Below are 23,768 nucleotides of genomic sequence, written 5' to 3'. Positions count from 1 at the left end.
AACCACAAGTGTTTGGCCGGATTTTCTCCTGTCCGGCGAAAACTTTGTGGAAATAGCCTCTAGTATGGCTTAAATACAGTTGTTTAATGCATGTTTGTAAAGCTTGCTGAAGTAGTCTATGATAGTTAGACGAAATGCATGGAAGAAAAAACAAGTTTTAAAACTTCAGTTTGTAAAGTGCTGCTCACTAGTTTTGTAATTAAAAAAAAGGTTTAAAAATATTGAGGTTAAGTGTACTTTACGCTTATCAGTATTTCTGCATTTTTAGCAGAGGGCCACGAATAGTAACTTTCTTCTGTCATTACTTTTAACTACAGACCCAATATTCAGATTAACAATATTTTGGCATATCTAGAAGTACTGGAAGTATGCCCATTTTATCTCAAGTTATTGACTGAACTTTTGGCCAAGAAGAAATGAACGATTTTATTGTATGGATTTCTGCTTGTAACTTATCTACATTCATATTTCTGAAAGTGAAAGTAATAAACAAAATGTGACCTTGTCGTAGGAACATCATAAGCTTCCGAGTATGTTCTTATGAGGACTTATCTTTTTGCGTTGGTGATGGGGAATAGATAGATAGATAGATAGATAGACAGACAGACAGACAGACAGACAGACAGACAGACAGACAGACAGATAGATAGATAGATAGATAGATAGATAGATAGATAGATAGATAGAAACTTTATTTACCTGTCAATACCTTTTAGCGTGGAAAAATCCCATACAAATTTGGGGACACAAAATAGATAGAACAAAAAAAATCGAAAAATATTTAAGACTATGGAAAATGTCTCATAATAATATTAAACCTAATACTAATCATACTAATCTAATAAACAAATAGTTGCTGATCTGAGAATTCTATAATAATAGCCAAAAAGATTGATAATTTCTATGCATAAAAAAGATAAAACTATATATGTGATTATCATGAGCAGAGTTAACCTTTTACCCCCAAGGCGAACGGATTTTTTTCCCAAATCGGCAAATAAAGACTCTCTGTCTGTGTACAACATACCATTTTGAAAGCCACTGATCAGCTTATTTAAGAACTGACATCAGCAACTATAAAGGAGGTAGTCATTTGAGAGAAACTGCTTTAAACTGCGAAAATGAAAACCTTCCAGCACGTATCAACTCTCAAATATCATAGGTATACCCCTGAACTCGGGGTATACCTATAATATTTGGTGGTCAACCACGTCTTAGATAGGAGGGGTCAAAGTTTTATGCCATCAATGAGCAAATCTTTACAAGACAATTTTTGCGGCAAAAATCCATAAAATCTCTCAAATATTCACTAAGTTATGACGTTGTGCCAAATGGCACTCTTAGGGACTAAAGGGTTAACAGCCTTTGCAGCCACCATCAACCTCTGAAACCATGGATCGCAGAAGGGACCTACCATCCTCGGGTACCATCCATGGTGAAACCATACTGAATCTTTTAAAATTTTAAAAGGGTATTTTAAGTTTCTGCAGATGTTACATCTGGTAATTATTTCTCCCAAAGGAAGAGGGGAATAATCGAAGTCTTGGTATATTTATTCCCCTTTTACTTGATTTAATCCATACCTATCCAAACCGTCCTTCGTATGTATGTTGATACTGGGTATTCCTTTCTCTCATTACCAGTCTGCAATATATTATTATAAAGCTGGGGTTGATAACTTTTCTACAACCACTAAGTTGTTGTGAACTGCGAACAGCAGAATCTTCTCATATACACTAGATTAGCACTGGCAAAAGAAACAAGACAGCAAAGAACAACATGAAACGTATTTCACAGTTTTAATAATTATACAATGCATCTGAAAGTTAACGGTAACAGTAAAAGGATTCTAAAACCTGTGACCACACACAGCCTTTTTCACGGGTAGACTGGTAGATTTTTTAAAATCAAGACTGTTAGAAAAGCAAGATATACTTCTTCAATGAAGTTACTAAGCCAGTAAATATGGTGACTGATTCTAATTTACCAAGCTCTTATCTGCCAGATTCAGTATTGAGATATTTACAATCATGGAATCTCAGTTATCTGGATGACTTCAGCTTACCATCCACAGAAGGGTAACAATTTATAAGGGAAATGCACCCCTACAAAACAACTATCAAACGTGTATTTTCTACACAGCAAGTTACGTTAAAAATTCAATTAATAAACCAGATAAACTACCTTACAATGGATTAATATCCAGCTTTAACGCAAGCTGTTTCGTTTCATTTGAAGACAACACCACTATAAAGTAAGTTACACCAAAAGAATCTTATCACATGTTATGATTAAGTATACCGGTTTTAATGAATATAGCATCACGGACAGGGAAATAACTACCAGGTACAAAGAGTAAGGTTACCATGCCCTCAAGTTGACACAAACACATTTTTTTCTCCTACTATAGCTAATAATATTCTGTAATATAATCTCCAGAGGTGAAATTCTGATTGGTCGAGATATTTACTGTCTGCCATTTCAAGGCTTGGTTACTGAGCATAGCTGCACTTGTCACCAAAGTTTGTAAACATAGTGGTCAGTTAGTAATGAAATTGTATTTACTTTGAAGAGACAAAGACATCGTTCAAAGATTGAGTGACTGAAATTTTTTTCTGTTTAGACCAGATGGTAAAAAAACTGTCCAATAAATCACCATCAATCAATGTTTTAAAATCATTACTTTCTAGTTTTATATATTCACCACTCAACATCATAGTTATTCACACTACAACAATTATTTGCCTGAGGCTCAGTGACAGCTGGTAAATACATTTTTGAAATAGCTAATTTACGTCTGTCTCTTCAAGTATTCGTCAATGTTCAGTCTGCCTTTGGCAAATAATGTAACATAATTTTAGCAATTACACTGCATTTCATTATTTATTTTATGTACAAAAACGTTATCAAAGGTAAGCCAGTTCATGGACACGGGGAGATTCCCACAGTTCTCTACACCTTCCAAAGTTCAATGCAGTCTATAAACTTATATCTCATAATTGATAAACTAGTTTTGTGGTGCTTTGTTCTGATAAATTTGCTAACAATTCCCATATTTTAGCTTTCATTTTACAATGGTGGTACCTGGTATGACCAATTTTAAGTACTCTGTTCAAAGTGATCAACTTGTATTGTTGCCTTTTGAAACCCCAAAATAAAAGACATCACATCTATGGAAAGGATAACCAAAAAGAAATATTAATTTGAGGGTTAAATCCTCCAAACTGTACTATGAACAATGAAAGGAGGCAAGTAAGTTTTCAGTAGATTTCTTAACGCTCTTTAAAGATCAGCCAAATGAAAAACTAACCCTAAGAATAATAAATATGGTGTACTTGCAGATATGTATCATTTCTCTTGTCTAAAAAAGCCTTAAAATCTCAAAATTTTTTGACCACTCGAGCATCTGCAGACAACATGCCTAGATAGATACTACCAGCATGTCAGTGGTAAAGGTTCTCTTTTATGAGCCTTTGTGCTTACAAGAAAGATGTGGCCAGTACATCAGTTCTTTCTACGGGAAAGATCATTCTGTTTCTGCAAAGTACTAAGAAAAGTTCTTGACTATACTGTCATAGAGTTGGAAGTGCTGGCAGTTGATGCAATAAGTGGAGTTGTTTCATCGGCTTCATTAGTCAACTCTCCTGTTGCCTCCACGTCAGTTCTTCGAGGCCTGTTTCTTGTTCTGTTGTCATGTGTTACGGGTCGTTTGCACACTGGGCATGTGCGCTTCCCCTCTGTGAGCCACGGATCTACACACTTGCAATGATACGCTTCAAACAATAACAAAGAAAAAAGTTATTTGTAAGCTGGGTATCACCTGGGTGTAAGGTAATGGTAGCCCTTTGACGTTTTGTCTTGCATATGCATGCACCTAATCTACTTAGTGCATATATCTTTTTTATAGCCCTTTTTCAGTATCAGTATTGTTAGAAGTCACAGGGTTGGATTGCATCAGGAAATACCTACCATGCTCACAAGGAAGTATTCGAAGTCGTTCACCATCTTTGTATTCTTCCAAACAAATGGCACACACGTCATAGTAATCATCACCTGATGATATGAATGCAAAAAGACAATCACTAGAGATTCCAATCAGTTCAAGTTACTTCATCTGGTTATTCAGTCATTCATTCACTTCATTCTCTGGAAGACCTTAGTTCTCAAAGAGTGGAACCAATATTCTTACTTACTTATTTTTACATGAAGTTACTCAACACTTTAAAATCAAATAATAATAAATAATATTATTGGATGAGGGTTTTGTGATATCTAGAATAATCAAGGTTGAGGTAGGTTATCAGCCACACCACCCTCTGAGTGCTGGCTGCAAGAGCGCTGGTTGTCACGAAATGTGTAACTTGGTTCCACTCATTGATATCAAAGCATTTCCTCATTCTCTCCTATTATGACATTTAGATTCCTACCGTAATAACATTAACTTACCTTTTTTAAACTTTTTAGTCGGAATTTTTTTCAGGTTTGTTGGTGAAAGCCTGTTACGTCGCTGCTCTAGGTAATGCCTGTAGTAGCGGCTGATCTGCATTTTAAAGATAAGTAATGACTTTAATATTAAATTCATTTTAACCCAAATATTTTTTTAAGAAAATTCATTTTAACCAACATACAAGGAGTTGGCAGAGCTAGGTTGAGGCCAATGCAGTGTCAAGTTCTGCTATAATGGTGTATCATTTTTTTGCTCATTCTTAAGTCATGTAAAAACTGTGCTTGATTGGTCTAGCCCCTTCCAAAACCACAAGGGATACTGCAAGGTAGGAAAAATGTTGCTCAAGTCTAGTCTTGTGTGGGCAATACTTCACAGGTGCCAGGTTTTTGTGCTACCTCAATGGCAATATCAGTGTCAAGCACATGGCAGAGTGAAAACTGAGCCAGAACTACAAAAAAATCATCTCACAACAAAAAATGTAAACACCATCACAGTGATATAATTTAATACATGAAGAATACGCCTAGTAAGTTTTACAACTTACCATAAACATAGCCATCAGAATAAAACAGATTCCTACAATGATTGCAAAGGGAATCATATAGAATTCATAATCCCATATCTGAGGAAACTCTTGTGGAGTTAGAAGGATCCTTTTGCTCCTGTAAGAAGTAAAAACAAATTAATGTGTTAAGAAGGCTGTTGTGCGTCATTTCTTCTGTTCAACTGCGGTGTTTTAAACCGTTTGCAAGACACAACCATTGTGGACTGTTCAAGAATGGAATGTTGAAAGTGTTTACCAGTCAACACTGGCTTCCTGGTTACTGTTTCCCCTGATGGAAAACTGGAAGTGGCACAGATGAACAAACAGTTAACTGCAGAATTTCCAAACAGTTCAAGCCAAACAGGATAAGAGGACTACCTCAAAATGTAATCAGCAATTTCCTTACAAAATTCCTCGAAATAAACCGTTCTACTTGCGTTCCAACAGTTAGTTATGGGATTTTTGGTTGAATGGTAAGCACTCCTGGTGTCTGAAGACATGGTTGATTGTCCCAGTTATACACACATAACTGCAATGATCTTGAAACCAGTGTTTCAGCCAGAAAATTTTACTTGAGGGCCAAAGTGGCACCTGAAGACTTTTTTTAGGAGGCAATTTTTTTTAGGAAATGGGCCAATAAATTGAAAGCTACAGAAAGAAAAAACGCATCAGGGTACCAAGGAAAATAAAGCAGTTTATTAGGATCTATGATTAAATTTAATAAGTGCTTTTTGGAGTGTTTCAACTCAATGAAGTTTCTTTTGAATCAGATACTAGTATGAAGGATCTGTGCATTACAAGAGAACAATCCTCAGGCATACATAATGTAGTCAATGATCAAGGGTTTGCAATGCATTATAGGGTGATTTCAAACACAGCCAGCCATTTGGAAATTTTCCGATGCCAGAGTATCAATACAGCACAGCAAAAGGACGCATTGATTTCTTTTCTTATGTTGAATGTTTTAGAAGCAAAGATCTTTCAATATGATTTTCTAGAAGGACATAATGTGTGACAAATTAGCCGTTACTGATCGTCAACACAGAGAAATGTAGTCGCCATTATGGTGACAAAACCAGAACTTTTGGTTGCCAAGGATGAAATGTTAGTTGCATTGGCAACCGTATTGGTCGCAATTTCGAGCCCTGGGATGGCTTTTAAAATACTATGCCTGTGCTAAGTCTGATCTCTTGTAAAAGGAAAGGGCCAAATTGGCCCTTTTCTTGTTTTTCTAGGGGCCATCTCTGATTGCAGCGTGGGATTCCCGCAATGGCGCGCTTTGGCAGAAACACTGTTGAAACCATATCTTTACATCTTTCTCTGCAGTTAAAAGATATGATCTTTCATATATTCATTTGTATACTCCTGGTGTCTGCAATGTATCATAAATCAAAACAACACATGTGCACATAAGACATTAATAGCAGAGCTCCAGCAGCCCAAAGGACTGCCAAGCAGAGCCCCATACCCATATAGGAAAGAAAAGGAAACCCACGAATTGATTTTCTTGTGGTTATCATCACTAGCGGTATTGCTCATGGGTGCGTACGCACCACGGCGATGGCGATGGAGTTACATAAGATGGTGGCCATACTCCAGCTAATAGGTTGACAGAGACATGCACCCTCGGTTTGTAGCATCCCTCTTTGATAATGAACATCAATGTTATGGTCATTTGACTTTTGTCAAAACAAGGTATCTGCTGACCAGTATCACGTAACCATATTGCAGGCTCAAGTTTGAAACTCATCGAGGCCACATGTTTTTTTGAAGTTGACCGCTGACCAAGTGTTGGTTTTTTTTGATTGGATCAAGGGCTCATATAGCATAATTTTATCTTGTAAACAAATGTTTTTCACTGGTTTTGCTGTGTGTATTTTGAGGACCTTGAGATTATTCAAACTCAAAACAGAAGGCCAAACAACATGAACGGAAGACCTCACCATAAAGTCACAAAACTCAAATCACAATTCTCGCTTATCCTGAGTTAGCTTAATTGGGCTTTGCACAATCCAGCCCAGGGGCTCCACTTTTAGGCTTGGCTAAATCTATATATTACTGTAAGTAAGATCGCTTACATCCTATTTTTTTCCAATTTCTCTAGACATTGGTCATTTTCTGACATCAAGATGGTGGATTTTGGAAATTATGATGTCACTTAAGCACGATTTGTTCATCCTTGGGGACCCAGGGGCAGATATTTAGAGGTGGCTAGATATAATTTAGGCAAAGTTAAAATCGAGACAAAGAAATGTTCTTTTCTTTTCCAAACAAGAGTTGTCATGCAAAACCTGCAACTTTGAAAGCTGACTTACGGTTGGTTGCTAAAATCATTCCTTTCCAGCTCTTGACCAGTAGTCTGAAAAATGAAGATGAAAATTTAACCAATGTGCTAATAGCAAAATTGTCGGGGAAAAAAATGCAGAATTTCAACCTCTGCCTACACAATGTTATAAATAAATTTGACACCTGCGTTTTGAACATTTATATCACTGTTATTATGCTATTTAGTTTGACCTTGTTGAGCTTTTTGTATGTACTCTACTGGACATCTTCATCAGTCAGACATAAGAACTATTCATAGTACAAGCACATGTACATACCTCTCCTATGTAAACAACAGGAACATCCACTTTTCTATCATCTGTAAAAAGTAAAGACAGATCATCTGTAAAATGCAACAACTACCGCAACAAAATGTGTTTTGAAACCCACATTTACTGTACATTTGAATTTTCAAATACATGATTATGTTATAGAATTACGCCATAAAATTTACGTTAACAATTTGAATATTGGAATACACTGGGAACAAAGGACTGCGCGTGCGCCAACAGTAGTTGAAACAGAATGAAAAGATTACATTGAGTGAACACAAATTACATAAAAAAAGAATTAAAAAGGATGAGACAAATCTAAGTGCCTCAGCTGTTAGTTTAGAGTTGAATTTCCCACGTAACCCTTTACCCCCTAAGGCGAACGACACTCTGCCTGTGTACAATATACCATTTGAAAGCCACTAATCAGCTTATTTAAGAATTGACATCAGCAGCTATGAAGGAGGTAGACATTTTGAGAGAAATTGCTTTAACATAGGAAAATGAACGACTTCAAAAATGTATCAATCTTCTAATATATTAGGTATACCCCTAAACTATAACTTATTTAGCAGCTCTTAGTGCATAGCTTGATAAGAAACAAGTCTTGCATTCCATTTGCATCCCCAAAAAGGAACTAAAAACTTCTGGGGGTGGTCAACCATGTCTTGGATGAGAGGGAGTCAAAATTTTATGACTTCAATGAGCAGATCTTCACAAGACAATTTTCATGGCAAAAATTCATAAAAATCTGTCAAATATTCACAACGTTATGACCTTCTGTGCCAATTTGCACTCTTAGGGGGTAAAATTAGTATACACCACCTCTTTTATCTTGACTTGAAAACTGGAGGCGGCAGAATCTAGAATCGTGAAAGATTCTGTGGACACTTGGACGTAAGTTCCATATATGACATTGTTACACGTAAAGGACATGCCTGCCATGTTGTTGTCGGCACTATTATAGTAAGTACGGTAAATAATGCAAAATAGTTTACAAAACTTATTTTGCTACTTGCCTGAGCCACCTCCTATTGGTTCAATACTATCACTCTTTAAACTCCTGATAATAGCAGCATTAAAGCCTCCTTCAGTAGCATAGGCCCCCTGGATTAACAAAAACAGCAAATCCTTCAGTTTATTGACGTTTATTTTGAACTAATTATAATATGTTGTAACTTCTGGCTGATTTATAATTCTTCATAGAAATTACTTGTAGGTATCAATACTTCTGTAGTTGACCACTTAGAGCTAATCAGTATTAACAGTAATGCAGTGGCTACAAAATTTTAAATTTAATACCACACTATTGCCATTGTCAGGTACATTAATTCACGACTGAATGCAACGAAGGAAACTAGTAGACCCCCAAAAGATACCATCTTGAATGAAAAAAAATAAAATAAATGACCTTTAACCCTAGCCTTTCAAACGTACAGTAATTTTTTATGTGGTAACAACATATTAATAACATCACATACCTTCTTATCAAAATCACAATCACCCACATCAATGAGTAGAAACCAATTTCCAGAGTAACCTGACTGATTATAGCTACTTAGAGGCTTGACTGGCTCACAAGCTTCTCTGGGGTTAGCTAATACCACAACACCCTTAAAAAGATACAATAAATGTTATTTACTAAAAGGTAAAGATAATGCGACCAGTAGCTCACAACTGCATGAGGCTATCCTGGTTTCAGTAGCGTGAGGCCATCAGGAGTTCTGTTCCCCCCCTGCACTGAATGCTTCATAAGTTAGTCCCCCCTCCCCCCCCCCCTTTCAGCATTTTGTCAAGTACCCTTATAATCTGACAGATCACATGTAACCATAAATTTACACCCTCAGGCAGAGAGAAGAACACAACAAAATTACTTGGCCATCCATTTGTTCCAATTTGCTTAATATGCAGTAACCATCCAATATCTAGCTGTCAATCAGGCCTCTGCACCAGTATCTTACCATCACTAAAAGTCTAGCCATGTCATTTCTGCCATTTTATTTCCTTTACAAAAAATTCTCAACAGGGTCCTGAACTGGCATTACAATTAAATCCTCATTCAGTAAGGGCTTCTAACTTACCATTAAATATGGAGTTGGAATGAGTGTACCGAAACTTGCCCAGCCATAATCATAACAGTGGTTACATGAGGTACCATTACAATTAGTTTCCTGAAAAAAAAAGATTAAAATAAATAAATATATAAATAAATAAATAAATAAATAAATAAACAAATAAATAAATATATAAATAAATAAATAAACAAATAAATAAATAAATATATAAATGCACAAAACTAATGAAAAAATACATTGAAAAAAATCAGGAAAATAAGCAGATGAGGCCTGATAAACTGCCAATAACTAAACACTTGACACGAAGAGGATAGTTGAAGGTGATCATACTTGATCATGGTTAAGGACTGACATTGCCAAAAAATTATCATAGATCTCGCTGTATCCTTGTCTCAATAGAAGCAAAATGTTAAATATCACTTAAATGTCATAATGCATACTGACCACACAAACTTGATTATTCTCAAAGGACGAACAAAAGCCAACATAGTACAGCCACAAGAACAGAATTCCTTTAAACATCCACCAGCTGTCAGCCATCATAGTAAGTTTATAACTAAAAAACCTGAATTCACAAATACGAAAGACAACTTAAGTACAACTTTTAAAAATAACTTTGAGTATAATAATAGCATAATTTATATTTCTACATGTCACTATTACATAATTCCATTTTGAACCTTTCCATGCAACCACCTAAAAAGTCACTTGCAAGATGTCAGAGAACAATGGAGTCACAGCCTGATTTATAAAGAACACGTCGTCTAAAAAGAAATTTAGGTACATCCATCTACACGATGTTAGCAGTATTGCAGTGAATAATAGCCACTTGCAAACATCAGTTACATGTATGAGGATCAAGGAGCTCCTACAAAAACAAAATCTATCTTAATATCAGGGTTGGAGATGTCTTCTTACTCAATTGACCCAGGGTCTGAAATTAACTTTTTTAGGCAGGCGCCAACTGGCAACTGAAATTTTTTTTCAGTCGCCAGATGGAAAAATGTGGTCGCCAAAAAGTGTCAAAAAAAATTTTCCTTCAGAGCAAAACACAAAAACGTGGAGTTTTTCAAGATGTTTCTTTGTGTGAAGATATTTCTACTCCTGAATGACCGCAAGAGTCAGATTCCACGTGTAAAGACATTAAAATATCGTGTAGCTTACAATTTAGTTGAAATGGAGTTTTCATCAAATACATAGCTCTCTAAGTTGAGACTGAACATAACATCATTTTCCTCCTACATGCCATCGGTATGAAGCCTTCTAGACATGCACAAACCAAGCGACCATGTTGCTTGAAAGGAAAGCACATCTTTCTGCCATGCACCCACGATATGGCTGGCAGTTGAAACTGCTGAAAACATGGCGGCACTAAATGTTGATTACAGTGTGTGGATTTAAACTATTTTGGGAGTCATTTAACAGTAAGCTTACCTTCATTTCTGATCTAAATTATTTTCTATGAAAGCTAAATACTTTGAGGAGACAAGGGGTAAGTTTTTTGCTTGAAACCAAACACAAAGTTTTTGGATTTAAAACGAAATTGATTTCTTGAATGCCTGTTCAAGACGCTAAAAGTTAGTTGCCTAATGGCGACTAGCCTCAATATTCTGGCCTCAACACTCAATTTTCAGTCGCATTGGCGACCAGCTGGTCACAATTTTGACCCTGACACCCTACTTAACTATAGTAAGACCACACCAAATGAAGTGGTTGCCTACTAGATGCTAAAGACAATAAAAAAAATGTCAGCCATCAGCGCTAAGTGTAATTGTTGTCACCTACAAGAAGTGGCCATTTATAAGAGGTTCTGACCATAAAGGGAGAAGTCCAATTATTGAAAATGCATTCTATGGGCAACTTGTAATAATTCACCATTCCCTTTTCAAAAATTGTGACTTTTCAAAACAGGGAAAGAGAAGCCATCCATGCATGCCTTCTACTTTCTCCTTCTTTATCCCCAAATTACAGAGCTTCAACCAAACAAGGGTGTACTACCAGTGGAACCTTTTACCAATGATATGGATGCACACTTCTGTACAAAACCCTCCTGTCAACCACCAATACAACTGGACCAGGATTAAAAGTTAACTGAAGCATTAAAAAATGTTTGTCACTGCCTATCTTTAGTGCAGTTTGAGATTATTTAAATTCAAAACTGAAGGCCAAACAATATACACAGAAATCCTTACCGAAAAGTTACCAAAGTGAAATCAAAATTCTTGCTAATCCTAGATCAGCTTAAGGTCATTCCACTGAAATAGAACCTACACTGAGACTTTTGCCAAACTTTGCCAATTGACTGTTTATATTGTAGGAACTTAAATTTGGAAATAAAAATGAGGGGTCCCCATGTCCGTTTACGAGCAACAGGACCTTGTTTATACCATATACTGTATATCCTTATAATAGCACGATGATTATAGTCACGATAGCTTGCTAAATTCACGTTTCCGACGATTGTCTCTTGCTCAACACTAAGAATTGGCCCATATTTATTTTACATGGAGAAATTTTTTACTCAATTCAACACAACAGAAAAAATGATAGGTCACCATACTTGTTTTCGAGAAAATGACGATTTACCTCTATGGCGAGGTCCAGCCGCAAAGAAAAAGCCACCATTTTTTAATGCATGCGTGCTAATCGCGCGTGAAATTATGCGCAGTAGGGATGCGCAAATGCAATACTGGGGAATGACCTTAATCAGGCTTTGGACAACCCTGTCCTGTTGTTTACTGTGTCTGATGAAAGTAACCACACAGGTTAAGTGAACCCTGACATTAATTTTGAAATTGCCAACAAAATACTATGTAGCAAACAGAACGTTTCTTGAGGAAAACAAAGTGACATGGAATGAAAATGGCATAATCTTTAACTTTATTTTCCTCAAGTCTTATCTCACTCTTTGTCCAATGTACATCTTCAAGTTTATAACTTTAATTGGAAATATTATTGTAAATACTATACATGTTCCAAGCATATGTAGTAGTACTATGACCTTCAAGATACAAAAGTACAGAGGTAAGCTTTGCTGAGGAACGTCACGTAGTGATGCCACCATCTAAGCTTACCTAGTTTCACATTACGCCCAGTCATGCAGCCCTTCTGGAAGCAAAATTGTAAACCACGCGCAGTTCACGAGATTTTGTTAAACATGTAAGATATTTCTAATGGATGAGGTATTCTGGGAGAATGGACCAAAATAAAGCGGAAAAAAAATACCAATTATCTTCACCGAAAAAACAAAAGACGTCAGAGCTAGTTGAATCGAACCCTGCATCCATCTCAATTTTTTTATGTATTTTGCGCCTATTCTCGATTGTCATACGTACTAAGACAGGTCGTAACACTCTAAAATAATCTAACTCTACAATACAAAATTCCTTGGGAAACGAGAGAAAGACACAGCGGCAAATTTGAGTCCTAGCTGCATCATGTCGATCGACAGAGAGTTTATTTGCTGCACGGAAACAAACTTGAAGTCTACGCTGTTCACTTAGAACATGTTCTCGTCAACAAACGATTGCATCTCAACCATTTGACAGTATTTCGGCAATCGTTGTATTTGCAACACAAAAAGCATTCCCCACCTTTTTTTTACTTCTTGATAGAGAAGTAAAGCTTTTTACTTTCGAAATTCGCTTTCCAAGTCGTTTGCGAATGTTCAACCTAAACTCGTGCCTCACAACGTCGAATATTTACTTCCTCGCACGTTTCTCTATGCGTCAGCACTATCGTACCGCGAACAAAGAACTAACGTACCTTGGTATTTAGTTATTTTGACGACGTTACATCGCGTAGAAGTAGTTTTTCCAGGTTAAAATGTCACCTCCTTGATCTACTTGGTCAATGTTCGTTATGGCAGTGGTGGCAGTAGACAGCAATCGCGTTTCAGGTGTGCTTACCATGTTTGGCAATTGATTGCGTAAGGCTCCACGACTGAGGGCCTTTTGGGGTTTCTGGATTAGGGGCTCTAAGGAATGTATGGATAAGGCTCCACCGGTTTCTGATGAGTTTAACACGGCTAACATGTCCGGTTTCACCGATATGAAATTACTGAAATCGGAGTTAAACGTTCCAGAAATCGGAGTTAAATTTTTAAACTTGGACCTGAGTTGATTCGGAAAATTGTTTAGGAGTTATCGCCAGGCCCTGCGCGGTGAGCCTTGAGATATTACAAGGTAGACTGTCGTTGTAGCTTTTTTATTTTGAGCATTTGAGAGGGCCAAATAGACTCTAGTCCGAAAAAATGGAAGAAAACACGATTTTACACAGTACGTGTCACAACGTGTAGGAATACAGCGAGGTAAAACACTCTCCGATAGCAATGTGAGCGACAATTTTGGGCACACACACACACACACACACACACACACACACACACAAAAACAAAACAAAACAAAACGGAAAAAAAAAAAGAAAAAGAACTAAAACAAAACAAAACAAAAAAACAGTACAAGACTCGAAGAAACTCAGTATATATATATTCTCCGATGCGCTGACCTGCAATCGCGCTGATGCCAAGGCTGCCGAGTAATCTAACTATATTGAATTTGTCCAAGAGAAAATAAACAAGTTTTGTTCTACCGTTCCCAAATTCGCAATTAGCCAATCAGAAGCCGTGTCTACTGTTCTCTTATCTTGCGATATCAAGTCACTGACCTAATATAGTTGGATTTTTTGTTCGAATTTGATTACGGGTCGTACGGTAAATGTTTGGTCTCCTCATGCGTATCAACAGGTATCCCAAACTCTTTGGAAGCCCTGAAAATTTTAATATATTGTCGAAAAGACATTTGATAACAACTCGACTCTTCCGTCTGCTACTTGTATTTCCGTGGCGTTCTGGGGCCGTTTAAAAGCGATTTCAGCGATCCAGTTTTAGTTTCAATTCAGTTTTCATTGAGCTTGAAACTAAAACTCGCTGAAATCGCTTTGACACGACCCCAAAACACAAGCAGCACACAGAGGAGTGGAAGCCCGGCGGGGGACGGGGGTGCTCATCAGATTCTCATTCTGAAACTCACCTGATATGCCGCCGAAGCATACCAAAAAGTAGCTTAAAATGTCGATCATTCCCCGCCCTCAACCTAATCGGCCCGGGGCGAGAGACGGGAATTAGCAAGGGGATTAGACGGCTGAGGGCGGGATATCACAAACATTTCAGGCTAACCAAAAATATGCAATTAAATATGAAAACCACTAACGAATTTAAGTCTACGGGGTGTCAAAGCTTGGAAAAAAGAAGCTCAAGCTGGCTTAACTTACATAAGTCTCTCTTGTGTTTAGAAGCCTATCCCCGTTGCTCGTAAGTGAAGGCATGTTCTTCTATAGTCAGGTTGAACAGATCTTTATTACAAATTCGTGTTGTCTCTTTATCAATACGCACAGAGAACTAATTCTAAAACGCACATCATCACAATCGCCACATCTCTGTTCTCACTGAGCGATATTTGCTCCATCGTGCATCCTAAAAAGTCAGTTTTTATTCAAAATCTCTTTAATTTTACTATGTACACATTCGCCCGGTTGACTCGCATTAACTATTTGTACATAACATAAGTATAACTTAGTAAACATGGACCGTTTGACTTGATATATAACGTTTGTGTCAACAAAATACAGGTTTACTACAGTAGAAAATACTGTTATAGTTCACTCAATGATCCAACACCTTGAAAAAGTACTGCACCTGAAATAATAAAAAAAAAAATCAAGACAAATATAAGTTGTCAAGCCATTGGAACGCGCCCCTTTCTCATTCGTTCCCATGAGTTCGGAAAACCAAAAAATATGTGTACGAACCTCGATGAGGCCATCTTCAGGTAGATCACTGCAGTGTACAGCGTTTTTTATCTTATCTTTACCAAACATTGCCCGTAATGTTCCAGGTCGTAGATGACGAGCGATTTCCTGAAAACAGTTATGTCAGTCATGTTAGCGTTTTAATGTCAGGAACTTTTTTCACGCATTTTAAAAGGTTGCCTGATTTTTTTTTCGCACATCACACACACACAATGAGGCTTTTTGTTTCAAGAGCTTCCTTGAAAAGATACTAGAATCTAGAAGAACAGGGCAGATACAGGAATTTAGCACATTAGAAAGTAAGCATGAAAAAAGATTACAGTGTGGATAAAATTGAAAACAAGGCTTTGATAAAAATAAGTTATGGCAGCCGTTCCTTTATGTCGCACAATGCAAAATTCTTGTCGCAACATAAAATTAATTAACGAAATATTTAACGAAATCAAGAATTCCTCAAAAGTAAGTTATGTTGTTCAGTAATGTTGACATTATGGTTTTTTGGGCGGGTACGGCAGGGGTGGGGACTGGCTTAATTGACATTGTCATCCTAAGTTAGTCACAAAACGAAAACCAGTCTAAATCCTTACGCGAGTTTTCCCGCGCTCAGAACCCTCTCCACGCCTTTACTTCGACTTTTAATTGGTTCATTTCGTTATGGAAGTTATTCGTGCCTGGCTTAGTGAGGGGAAGTTGGTTTTAGTTTATGGCAGTCACTTGAAGTTGAATTTTGGTGACTCGGAACACTGTTGACCCACCACGCACACACGTACATAAGGCACACACAAACACGCACGTAACGTTCACACAAACACGCACATAACGCACAGATAAACACGCATGTAATGCACACACAAACACGCACGTAATGCACACACGATAGCCTGCGCGCAAACATGTACTGGGAAACAATAGAGTTGTGATGGAGGCAGCTTACAGGATCAGAAGGACCAACAAACTCTCTGAATGTGACTGGTGCATCAGGGGCTCTAATCTCCATGGCCAAACACGGACCACAACACAGTTCATCAACCATACTCTGAAGGAAGATAAGAAACAAATCAGGATTAACAAAAAAATCGGCGCCAGGTAACATACCTTGATCTGCCTAAAATACGAGAAAACCAAACATATTGATGATTTGTTGAAATACTACAGCTCAACAAGTGACAGGAACCAATTTGAAAGTAGGACTCAAAAAAAGTTCCGTCCAGTTTTCCAGCATTGGCAGATCTTCCTGTTGGGCAAGGGTCCTGGCGAGCCTTTCCTCTGACTAAATAAGTATTTTAAAACAAACAAACAGACAGACAGACTGCACTACAACTGCCTGGGGCCAGGGCAAGTGACAAATGCTACAGACTGCTATTTAAGTTATTTTCACAAGCTCTGAGAACTGATGAGGATGTCCAATGAAGGCAAGGACAGAACAGATTACAATATGAAAAAGTAGGGAAAAGTATGTTGAGTGGATAAAATTAACACGTTACGTTTTGGACGACTTTGTTCTTGATGTTTTTTTTTCTTCTTTGCTATTATTTTTGTTTGAACATGGAAATACTTTTATTAATAAGGTTGCATTTTTGTCAGGTGGATTTTAACTTAACCACACACTATCACTTACTTTGTATTCATTTACAACACCTTTGTACACTTCATGAAATTCTTCTGCGTTGGCTCTTTCAAGATGAAACTGGAGATTAAATAATGTGAACATAAGTAAAGGCAGCCCAGTTCTGTTTTAAATAGTTGGCTAACAGCAAACAAAATTACACACCATTACAGTATAGGAGGGAAAAAAACAACCTTTCTGAGACAAAACTACTCAAAATTCCCTGAACAATTAACTCTGGGTTGCATTGAAATTCTAGTGTTCCAGTGACTTACCATCTGAACTGCAGAAATTTCAAAACCCTTGCTGGATATGGCTGCGATGATTTTACCAGTAAGACCTGAACAAAACATTCAAGAAATTATCCAAAATTTAGGACATTGAAATCCTTTTGTTGAATGTTCAAGTCATAACATTTATTGGAAAACATCACTGGTTCAGAATGTGTTCAATGGACTACAACAGCTAAAAGAGGTCTCTGCACGCATTGCGTGCCTATGTCGCGAAAATCTTAAATGTGTATTTGCAAAAAATATCCATACCTTCCCCCCAGAAGGGATTGTTTCTAAGAACCCCCCACCCCTCTGGAAATTCCAATTAAGCTTCCTACATTTCTTTAATTTGTTTGGTCTTACACAGAGCTCGACGCCCAATGGGGTTTGCCAATCCAACGGATTGTTTTTCACTGGTGACTAACTTTTTGTGCTTTTCCCTGACATACTTTTGCTGGCGACTAAATCTGAAAACTTAGGGGCTAGCTAGCTCCAAGGTTTTTTCATGAAAGTTGAGCCCTGTTATAGAACTCCCTAACCCATAAGAAATTCCAATCCCTTCTGTGGGGGGGGGGGGGGGGGGGGAGTGTGGGTATTTCCTGGAACTGCATAGCCTGCGAACAGGCTCCTGGTTGCTTCGCTCTCCAAATTCTTCCGTTTCGTGCTTGCCAAAATTTTTTTCCGTCCTTGCCGGGAGCCTGTTCGTAGGCTAGGAACTGCACAATACAGTGGAATTCTGATTTTTCAACCCTTCAAGGGAAACGAAAATTGACTTGAAAATCAGGTAGTTCAAGAATTTAGGGTACTATTACAGTATTTACATTTATAACAATTTACTTAAAATAAACAATACCTTGAATGATGGCATGGGGTTTAATTATGCAAAGAGTGCAGTCTGAAAAAGAAGCAGTATTTTTTCCACCAAATATTAGCCCACCAAAGAAAAAATCAATTTCCTGTGAGGAAAAAAGAGAAAAAATAGTTAGTAGATAAAAAGAGAACAATACATGAATATTACAGGTGAACCTTGTCATAACTACATCAGTATTCTTACTCTTTGAGCTGATTCTGGGGAGTCGGAGCCATGTGCTGCATTCTTTGTATTGTCTGAAAGAAAAATTTACAACTGGTTTAATTAACATCTTATGGCAGATCAAGGAAACTCAGAAACAGGGAGCCATCACACTTGTGGCTGGACCGAACCCAGAAAAAATTCAAAACTAAAAGGTTTTCCGGATGATAGGGGGCCTGCAGCGGTGTCAGGTGCACCCTAATTCTACCTATGGCATACAAGTTCTTGTACTGTTAAGCTTTGTAGTTCGGAGAGAAGAGTATTGTCACCCAGGAAATAATTATTATCTTGTCCCTCAAACCTAACATACATGAAATGTATGGCAATCACTATGAAGAATTCATCTCTTTTTCAACCTGGGATAAAAAAATAAAAAAAACTCATTGTAATTGATTTTGTACATACCTGTGCCAAACTTTGCTCTGATTGACATTGGAGCTTGGTTCCTCGCTGTGGCTGAGTCTGTTGGGCCTAACAGTGTTTGCCACTTTTGAATAGCATTTGAACCCTTCAGCTCCAGGGCAACAACAGGACCGCTTGTGACAAATTCCACTAAATAACTAGCAAGAGCATAAATCAAATTTAGTATCAACATACTTGCATGCCATTTGAACACAATGATCAAAAGTACAAGTTAACGCAAAATAATTTATTAAGTAAAACTGCTTCATGCATTTCAGTGTTATGGAAACTGGAACTACTAACTTCATAAATCACTAACAGTTTCCATTTCTCAACAGCACCTACTACTGGCTTACAGGAAGAGGAAATGAACGCTTTGATACATATATACCTACTCACTTGAAAAAAGAATTCCCTCTGTGTTCTGCATAGAAAATTGATGCTTGCTCCCTGCAAAAGAGATTCAACAACAAAGAAGTTAGACAGAACAATGTGCAAGTGAATCTACTACCACATTATGATATTTTTTACTAAGCTGTCAATCTGCAGTTCAGATAAATCTGCAGATGTCAATTTTCACATTTACTTGAGTCTGGGAACAATAATTATACTTTACCATGCCTTTCAGTATCATGCAAGCTGAAGTTCAAAACATCCCTTTTGACTGCCACCAATCACAATTAAGACAAAAACAACAAGCCTCGGAAAAAAAAAGAAAACAAACAACTGGATCAAAAGACCAAGTGAACAGACCTGATCTTCTGAACCAGTTGAAGCAAAAATCTGTTTCCTCGGAGGCCAACAAAGATGACCAATGGCAACGCAAGATGAAACCATTGATTAAGCAGAGTTTGTGTGTTTATATTGAAAGGCAGTGTAACCAGTATTTGGAATTTACTTAACATCAAATTACAGCTACAGAAATTCTGAATCACTCATTCTGGTGAGAACTAAAATATGTCTTGGTAATGATGTTTTCACACCTGATTATTTTGTTTGAACAAGTCTTAGGTCTCACCTTGTCATTCTGACCATCTTGGCTTGACAAATGAGGAAGTCTTCCTGATGAATCATGTCAATTACATTCCCTATCCAAACATACCAGTATAAAATTTGTGTCTACATCTTTATTTGTGACATAAATGAATGCTTCACTTTGATGCTAAAATTACACTACTCGATCAGTACTGTAACTTGAGCTTGATTGCCAAGATATCAACTGAAGGAAATTAAAGATCTTCACATTCTTGCAACAGATGGTTGGGAAAATCAAGTTTAAAAAAGTCAGGGTTGAACGGGATTAAAACAAAATTAATAAATTCTGCAATACCAGCCATGCAGTGCTCTATCAACTGAACTGTCATCAAACCAACTGTGAGCTCAGGTTGTCAAAAAGAGCTGTAACCAGCAGTGCCTGTTATGGCTGAGTATACCTTAGATGGGCCCTTTGTGATATGATAAGCTTGCCTGTCGTTGATACAATTTACCCACTCAGGCATAAAGTAACTACAATGCAAGCAGTCTCTCTTTTCTTCAAAAATCAGTGGGGAAGAACATAAAACAAGTAAGCGTGCAAGCGTGACTGTGCATGTGACAATGGTGGTAGCTGCTAGTAGTGCGGGCATTGGAAAACGACCAAAAAGAGAGACTGCAATGGTTTCATACAACATTTTGATTGTTACTTTGAATAACAACTCTGCCCTTTTTTGGATATGACACTCTGGTGTCTAATTTTTACAAGAATCAATCATAGCTAAATCAAGTTAGATGCGCGGAATGGTTCGACAGATTGAGGCTGAAACCAGACCTATGACCTTTCAAAAATTTACATACTGCTCGTTCAGACAGCTCTACCATACTTTTTGTTTTAAAGTTCTCCTAACACCAAAGTCCTTCAAAAACAAGTGTGAAGCATGTAAAACCAATAAAAAGGTAGCAAGATCAAAATTTCAAAATACAGCGGCAAATGTCACGAACTGCAGGAGTCGCACCATAGGAGACAAACATTACAACAGAGTTTGGCAAGCGCTGCAGGTCACTTGTAAGGGTTACTGACAGATGTGCCTCATAACTTCATAGACAAAACAATAGAATTACTCTGTCACCAGAGAGCTGGGCATCCAAAATGTTGTATGAAAACATTGCTCCAACAGTCTCTTTTTGCGCTTGTCTTCCGATGCCTGCACTACTAGTGGCTCATGGCTTGCGCATCATGCTCACCGTCACAGTTTTGCATTCTTCCCCATGGATTTTTGAGGAAAAGAGAGACTGCTTGCATTCTATAAAGTAACAAGTTTGTTACAGTTAAGGATGCTAAGATTAAGGCCATAGGTGAATCAATCAGCCCTGGATCTGGTGACGTTGAGAGTAATAAAACCATAGCTGGTTGTATGCCAAGTTATTACCTTTAAAGTAAATTTAGTAAAGAAAGTGAAAGAGAAAAGACCTTTAAGCTAGCTAGCTACTGTACATACCCATCTGTGCAACAGCATCTGGCTTTATCATAGCTAGAGTTCTGGAAGACAATAATGACACATCGTCATTGTAACTGGAGCTTTATAAATGCTACTATATAATAGCTTTTTGGTAAAAAAATAGTGATAAATAAATCCCTACAGACAATGTTCTTCTTTTAATTTAAGGTTCAATCAAAAATTATTTAGAACTGTGCAGTTGAACCCTGTAAATTAAAATACAAACAGAAAAAGAGGTCCTGTATACTAAACAAGCATTGCATAAAACAGTTGACCAGGGGTTTCATTAACAGTTTTAGCAGAAGGGCAACTGCTTTTCACAGGTGGACAGAACCATTTGAAATGAACCTGTAATATATGAAAAACCTTGCAAGAACCTTGTAAGATAATGCTAAACTTACCGGTAGGTATAAAATTAATGCACTGACAGGGCAAATTAATTAGTATTTAAAATACTGACTTACTTCTCATTCTTGTCTCTCAAAAGGTTTGATGTACGTTCATCTGCATAGTCTGTAATTGTTAACTGCAATCACAGGAACAAAAAAGACAATAATATCCCTGCTCAGTAATTGACTCATAATTCAAAGTTCTTTAATATGTACAAGTATATGTATCTATTACAAATGTTTTTGGAATGAAACAGAAAATTCTTATTTTCTTTCATTGAAAACACATCTAATAATAAGAGTAATTAATAAATCTATAGCATTTTGTGTGTTACCTGACGAGAATGAATTTTAATGATGGCTCCAATGAACAGATGGTGAAGTTGGAGGCCATCAATCAGCGATCTTTTCAGGAAAAGACGACGGTTCTTTATGTCATACTAGAAGACAGGGACAAAATAAATGAAGTATTTAACATAACTTACTTATGAAATTTTTTTAAAAACCCTCCCTTTGATTTTAGGACGTCTTACTGATCAGCAAACAGATCTATGTATCTTTTTATGAGGTTAATTTGATCATCGCATGCTACTAAGAACAACAACCAAGATGCCACTGGTACCTCAACAGAGAACTATGCTTCATGAAACATGATCAGAACCAAGCAACAAATAATCTGAGAAGCTACAAACATGTTATAAAAATGCATCCTTGGAATTAAAAAAGTTAGTGTGATGTCTAGTCAGCTTAACCAATTTATTAAAATCATTTTATTAAGTTGGTATTTAAGCCAACTAGGCATTATTCAATAATGATTCTGATAATCATGCCTTTCACGTAGAGCATATTAACTGCATGTAATTATGTATGGCTTGTGTATACAACCATATAACGTGCACTCTGATTGGCTTATTCTGGGGCATTATTCTCCCTTAATGCCCACTGGCCAATTACAGGCCTGCAAAAACAAAGCAAAAAGCCATACAACAAACAACTTATTAACCTCCAATGTTCGGTCTCAGCCTTGCCATATTGACCTCACTATCGCTCACTCAATACCGCAAGGTCTCAGTTTGACATTTTCCCGTTAAGACCTCACTCTCAGTCAATAAGTAGTTAGTGTTAGGTACAGTGTGTTATTTGTTTACGAAATAAATCCAGTGTAAGGTGAGACAAAAAGAACTTTGTGTCCTTTAGTCAAAGCTCAGCTACCAGTATAAGAGCAATGGGCTTGTACTCAAACCAAGAGTAGACATAACACAAGCAGAAAGTAGATCTGTACGAATGAGTATAGTTCACTTTAGGAACGCTTCACTCAAGAGCATGGGGACATAAATATGGTAAGAATTCAATTCAAATTGCTTTAGAAATGACCTCTCTTTTCAAATGAAGTACAGTAATTCAACTGAACTTTACATTAGATTTCAAGATTTTGAAAACTGCACGCTTATTATACTGCAAATAAAATAACACTTAATTATTTCGAGCTAAATACGACAAGTTTGCCACAATTTTCAAGACCAAGTAACATGACTAATGTAAGCATGCCAAGCAAGAAATTTAAACATGATTGAAAATACATACACTTCGCTCGTTCTTTATTTAGCTTTGATTCCTTCACGGCTGCACATAGCAACATGCTTAATGTTTTTTTTCAATATCTAGTATAAGTACTAACATGGTAACTAATATATATAAGGAAGCAAAGCTATTACCATCTCTACTGAGGAATCGCTGGGATAGAAAAGCAGTTGATATTTTCTCATGAGTGAAGCCCTGGGATCATACCATTCTGCTAAAAACGCGTAACGCTCATCTGATCCTGCCTGATGATTCAAAAAAACATAATTACATTATGCCAGATCTATTTGAGGGACCAGGCAGATAGAAAAATAGCTTACCATTATGAATTTTGTAGAAGCTAAAACGATCAAAACTTTTCCAAGTTTAGATCTAGCGCTCGGTCTTGTTTTAGCAACCAGCTGGCCTCGTCTCCATGCAACACCAACTTGGTTCCAGTCTACCGCAGCCAAGAAAATCGCGCGAGTATCACGCCTGTTCAAAATCAACATGTCCAGTGCA

The 23,768-nt window shown here is 37.2% G+C and overlaps 2 protein-coding genes across 4 annotated transcripts; both read right to left on the bottom strand.

The window, feature by feature from the left end:
* Positions 1 to 1,784: 1,784 nt before the first annotated feature.
* On the bottom strand, positions 1,785 to 13,658 carry LOC145492208 (E3 ubiquitin-protein ligase RNF13-like). 2 transcript variants are annotated; one of them, XM_081471554.1, is made up of 11 exons: positions 13,429 to 13,657; positions 10,108 to 10,228; positions 9,670 to 9,759; positions 9,070 to 9,201; positions 8,608 to 8,695; positions 7,595 to 7,635; positions 7,307 to 7,350; positions 4,992 to 5,109; positions 4,447 to 4,540; positions 3,970 to 4,053; positions 1,785 to 3,773 (listed from the first exon to the last, which is right to left on the bottom strand). In XM_081471554.1, the coding sequence occupies exons 2-11, from the start codon at positions 10,204 to 10,206 to the stop codon at positions 3,565 to 3,567; spliced, it is 999 nt and encodes a 332-aa protein (XP_081327680.1). In that variant the 5' UTR covers positions 10,207 to 10,228; positions 13,429 to 13,657; the 3' UTR covers positions 1,785 to 3,564. The 2 variants fall into 2 exon arrangements, with proteins under 2 accessions (XP_081327680.1, XP_081327681.1); XM_081471555.1 differs by having other exon boundaries at positions 10,108 to 13,658.
* A 1,342-nt stretch (positions 13,659 to 15,000) lies between these two features.
* LOC145492205 (nucleoside diphosphate kinase 7-like) lies at positions 15,001 to 23,765 on the bottom strand. Of its 2 annotated transcripts, XM_081471550.1 has the most exons (15): positions 23,588 to 23,765; positions 23,402 to 23,512; positions 22,022 to 22,126; positions 21,762 to 21,823; positions 21,298 to 21,338; positions 19,842 to 19,911; positions 19,223 to 19,273; positions 18,827 to 18,981; positions 18,404 to 18,456; positions 18,203 to 18,305; positions 17,353 to 17,417; positions 17,090 to 17,158; positions 16,406 to 16,507; positions 15,472 to 15,579; positions 15,001 to 15,358 (listed from the first exon to the last, which is right to left on the bottom strand). In XM_081471550.1, the coding sequence occupies exons 1-15, from the start codon at positions 23,756 to 23,758 to the stop codon at positions 15,326 to 15,328; spliced, it is 1,299 nt and encodes a 432-aa protein (XP_081327676.1). In that variant the 5' UTR covers positions 23,759 to 23,765; the 3' UTR covers positions 15,001 to 15,325. The 2 variants fall into 2 exon arrangements, with proteins under 2 accessions (XP_081327676.1, XP_081327677.1); XM_081471551.1 differs by lacking the exon at positions 23,402 to 23,512.
* Positions 23,766 to 23,768: the final 3 nt, after the last annotated feature.

Source organism: Orbicella franksi, chromosome 7 (genome assembly GCF_964199315.1).
Source record: "Orbicella franksi chromosome 7, jaOrbFran1.1, whole genome shotgun sequence".
NCBI lineage: Eukaryota > Metazoa > Cnidaria > Anthozoa > Scleractinia > Merulinidae > Orbicella > Orbicella franksi.
This window is presented reverse-complemented; position numbering and strand designations above follow the sequence as displayed.